Raw genomic sequence first — 4245 nt, 5'->3', positions numbered from 1 at the left:
AAGCAAAATTACATACTAACTAATTATAAGAAAAACTTCAGAAGTCAGCTTCAATTAAGGAGTAGAGATGATTAGATATAATATTATAGTACTTATTTATTTTATAAATTGCCAACGCATATACTACTTTAGTTCTTTCACTTTCAAGCTATCTATTGTAAGGGCAACCCCGGAGGCCTGAGATCAAGGTTCTAGCAGGGGAGGATCCAAAGAGAAGAAACTCTAAGGGTCCGCCTGCTAGGTAGCTGACTATATACTGCTTGTCCGTAGCTGCCGCTGTCGGGCACTGAAGGCTTGGGCGGCATCGCAGGCAAGGTCCCAGCGCGACCGTTGGGAAGGCGTTGACGGATCGGTGATTGTGCGGGCGAGATGGAGGGCTGGACCGGAGATGCCATTGGAAACAACTAGAAGGTACACACCAGACAACTATGGTGGCTGGACTGTGCTATACCAAAAACACTTCTAAAAAAAAAGATAGATCAGGATAAGACTGTCCTCTACATATTCCCTATTAGATGTATAAAGCATAAGGGAACAGGTCTCTGGTCCATGATGTCTAGAAGGTAAAAAGGCAGAAAGCAGGGATGAGGAATTGGTTGCACTGCTTGCAAAAGGATGGACAAACTGGGAATTGAACCCAGCACCTCTCGCAGGCACGACAGCTAATCAACCATGCAAAGCGAGCGTGATAAACCAACTACACTATTTGCCCAATGTCAGTATTCATACTATCGACTCGTGACCGACCCTTCTCACTTAATTCTTACATCACTACAGTAGCCAGATCAATGCACCCAAACAGTAAATTGTAGTCCACCCTAAGCCACCGCTAGCCGGGATCACACCGTTGGTATCGGCTCCACCTCCACTGTTGATTATTCCCGTTGGCATATCTTGGAGGCTGCTCAGGCTGGGCTGTTTCGGCACCGGGAACGTTGTAAAAGTGCGGGAAGGGTCAAGCGTCGCTGGAGACTCGGTATGCCTGTTTGTATGTCAGAAGCTTTTCCTATTCTCTGAGCAGATCTTCTCACCGTGCGGTTGGCCCGTTGTCAATAATGTTGCAGTTGTTTCCGAAAAGCACGCCGGGCACATATGCGTCGAGGGCAGACATGAAGTTGAGCTGATGCTGCATACAGCCGGCGGAGAAGCCCGGAGGGAGCGAGCCGCTGTGTAATAGGGTGTAAATCATGATAACAGAGAGTTGGGCGAAGTCCTGTGCGCGCATGGTTCAGCAATGAAGCAAGCTACCAGCCTGAGGAAAATCCCAGGAATGAAAGTAAAAAAACACACCTCGATTATGTTGGTCTGGGAATACAGGTCCGGCACGCAGGTGTCAGCATCGATGGCCTGAGCCCACCCCTCCGCGGAAGACTGCCATGCGTTGGGGTTGGCGAAGTCGTACGCATGGGTTGACTAGTGGGGGGGGTTCAACACCGAGCCAGATACAGCGGTGCTAGGAACGCACCTCATGGACCCACGTATCCAGCTCACACTCGCCAAAGAAGTGTATGTCCCCACTCTCTACAGTATACGCCCGTGCCTCGCCGGTGCCCTCCGCCAGCGCGAGAACGGTAGCGACATACCGCCGCAGTCCGACGGGGACCTGCCCGAGCCGCCGAATAGCTGTATCCATGGTCATCTCCGCGTCACCACAACGGCAGATCGTGTAAGGCGTGCCGCAGTCCTCAAACGTCACGTTGAGCGCCTCCATGCTGGATGCGAAGCACTCTGCGCTCGATGAAGGCGGGAGCGCGGACTCGCATGGGGGCGGGAGGTTGATTGGTGTGGCAAGAACTGGGTAGGCGGGGGGCAGCAGCAGCTCGAGAGAGAACGTTGAAAACGAAGGCTGCTGCGGCGGAAGCGTCAGTGCGGCGAGCGACTGGGCCTTGGAGCCGAGGGATGAGTCAGCCGCAGCAGTGGCTACGGGGACGGTGGAAAGCCTGAGGAGGACATGGAGGGGAAGGAAGAAGAGCATGTCCGCGCACGTTGCACGCTGCGGATATGATCAGCGCGCTCATATACCATCCGTTCGTGAGGGAAAAACTATTCCTAGACGCCTGCAGGCAGCAGACATCATGATCGATGGCGGCCACTTGGCGGCCACGTGGCGCTTCTCCGCGACAGCTTTCTGCCACCTCGAAGATTGACGCTCACTAACCACCGCGGGCACTCTGAAGACGCCCGACGTCTCGTTCGATGCGCGGGGATTTGACGGGAGAGAAGAAGACGTGGCCGTCTGATACAAGTCTGATCAGTGATAAGTAACTCCGGCCGCACGTGCTCTCGATCAAATCCGATGATTCCCGATCAAATGGTCAACAAATGACGTGGCATTGACAGCGCTAACTTCCTCTCTGCCGCCACACCCAGAACAGCGACGGCTGCTGTGCTTCGACGCTTCTCAATCCCATCTCAAGAAAACCCCAACTTGAGCCTACCCCTGGGCGAATCCGGGGAAAACCGGACTCTTCCCCGACTTCTCCGCGTCCCTGGAAATCCTTGCTTTCCACTGCTGTGGACACTTTGTTACCCGTTGAGCACCTTTACTTCGCTACTGCGCCCCCTCACCGACATACGCAGGCACCTTCCGTTCCGGAGTCGCTCCTGACGGCCATGTGCACTGTCCAATGGGCATCGGTCCTTCGCGACTGACCTTCTCTACTACCTGCCCTTAGCTTACTATGCGCCTCCGTCAGGTCGGCAAATTGCTCCTGAACAGCATATAGATTCGGGATCCGCGTTTGTCAGGATTCCGGTCATACCACCTTATCGCGAAAAACTCAGGCTAGGCCACCCTACGGCCCCTACTGGTTTTTGGTCTTATGATGCTGGACATTGGGGTAGGCGCTCCACTGGCGCATACGGCAGAAAGAGTATTCAGAACGAATCTGTGTCGGGCTACCAGTACTACAAGCTGTGCGGCAACCATACATCGATATGCGCCGAAAGCGCAAACCTCCGACCTCGGAGGGAATATACGACTCCGAAAGCGACTGTACCCAAGCTCTTCCCTGTTAGCCTTTGGGTATTACAATTGTTGGTCGCTCCAAATCCAGAATTCACTATTGATCGAGTGCAGGAATTCGGACCAAACTCCTTCACTTCATCCCGCCGGCGGTCCTCGGGCCAACCACTGAAAAGGGGACCCTCAACAGAAATACTTGACTGCTAGTGGTGTAGTCCAGTACGAGACTGATTTGACGACCCGGGGTTCTTGAATTCAAGTGTCCCGTTGACGATGTGCGTCCCCGTTTTCGCTTCGCAAAACAGCAAAGCGCTTATCTCCCTTCTAGTGAAGCTTCCACACAGATCATCGTTGAATAAAAAAAGTCATCGATCGCTGGTGGAGCTACACTGTGGCCGGTGGACCATCCATGTTTCCGTTTGGGGCTTCTGCTGCTGGTGTTTTAGGTCTAATTTCATCTCTGCGGGCGACACCAACCGCAGTAGCGAATATGACCAATACAGCTCGTTTGTCGGGGATTAACAATTCCCAGTTACTGTGTGTTTCAATGACAAACTCTGATACGTTCTGCTGTTGCTCTAGCGTTTCAGCGGCCGACTACCACTGGAAACCGGTGGCAAGGTCTTGGAGGAGAAGAATCCACCCTCCCAGTCGTGCTTCCGTTGAAACACGGGCCTCCGATCGCAAGTCCAATTTGCATTGGAGCATCGAGCTCGTCATTCTCGATCTAGCCTCCTCTCCGCTGGCCATCTACGCGCCAATGCAGCATCGCTATCATTTCCGCTCTGTGCTTTGTTTGCCCCGGGCAGCCTTCGGACCGCCGATCTCCTACCTTCCACGCTACCGCGCCAACGACGAGGCCACGTCTCGTGGCCTGTCGCTGTAGTGACGCGTTTAGCCTCACGCTACGCCAGGGCAGGCCCTAGCTTTCGACGTCCAAGGCGGCAAATCAAACGCGGCGCCAATCCCGACGCGGACGGAGCCCGTCTCATCTGTCTTCGACGACAGCCCGGCCGCCGCTGTCGCTGCGCTTCACCATCCTGGATCGTCGGGATATTTATAAACCGTTGATGCTCAACATGGACTAGGACTTGGTAAACGTAACGGCGTTCCAGTCCCTCAGCCTTCCGAGTAGCACACCCCTCGTTGTCTGCACGTGCACATGCACCTGCGTCATTCAGCGTGCTTGGCGACCGACCCAGAATCCATATTGGGACATTGCAACCTCCAAAAATTTTGGCGCAGTCGTGATTACGGCGTCTGCCTACCTAGATCAACCA

The 4245-nt window shown here is 53.9% G+C and overlaps 2 protein-coding genes across 2 annotated transcripts; one reads left to right on the top strand and one right to left on the bottom strand.

Moving 5' to 3' along the window:
• Positions 1 to 771: 771 nt before the first annotated feature.
• On the bottom strand, positions 772 to 1975 carry MIND_00189800 (uncharacterized protein; the record flags this gene model as incomplete). The annotated part of the gene is made up of 4 exons (XM_037358806.1): positions 772 to 982; positions 1032 to 1213; positions 1291 to 1413; positions 1466 to 1975. The coding sequence occupies 4 exons, from the start codon at positions 1973 to 1975 to the stop codon at positions 772 to 774; spliced, it is 1026 nt and encodes a 341-aa protein (XP_037223901.1).
• Positions 1976 to 3374: 1399 nt separating this feature from the next.
• MIND_00189700 (uncharacterized protein) lies at positions 3375 to 3851 on the top strand (the record flags this gene model as incomplete). Its single annotated transcript, XM_037358805.1, has 2 exons — positions 3375 to 3502; positions 3548 to 3851. 2 exons carry the CDS (start codon positions 3375 to 3377, stop codon positions 3849 to 3851), a joined length of 432 nt encoding a protein of 143 aa, XP_037223900.1.
• Positions 3852 to 4245: the final 394 nt, after the last annotated feature.

The sequence above is a fragment of the Mycena indigotica genome (assembly GCF_014461135.1).
Source record: "Mycena indigotica strain 171206Taipei chromosome Unknown Mind.scaff0002, whole genome shotgun sequence".
NCBI classification, from domain to species: Eukaryota; Fungi; Basidiomycota; class Agaricomycetes; order Agaricales; family Mycenaceae; genus Mycena; species Mycena indigotica.
Note: the sequence above shows the minus strand (reverse complement) of the source record. Positions and strands in the feature narration are given on the sequence as shown.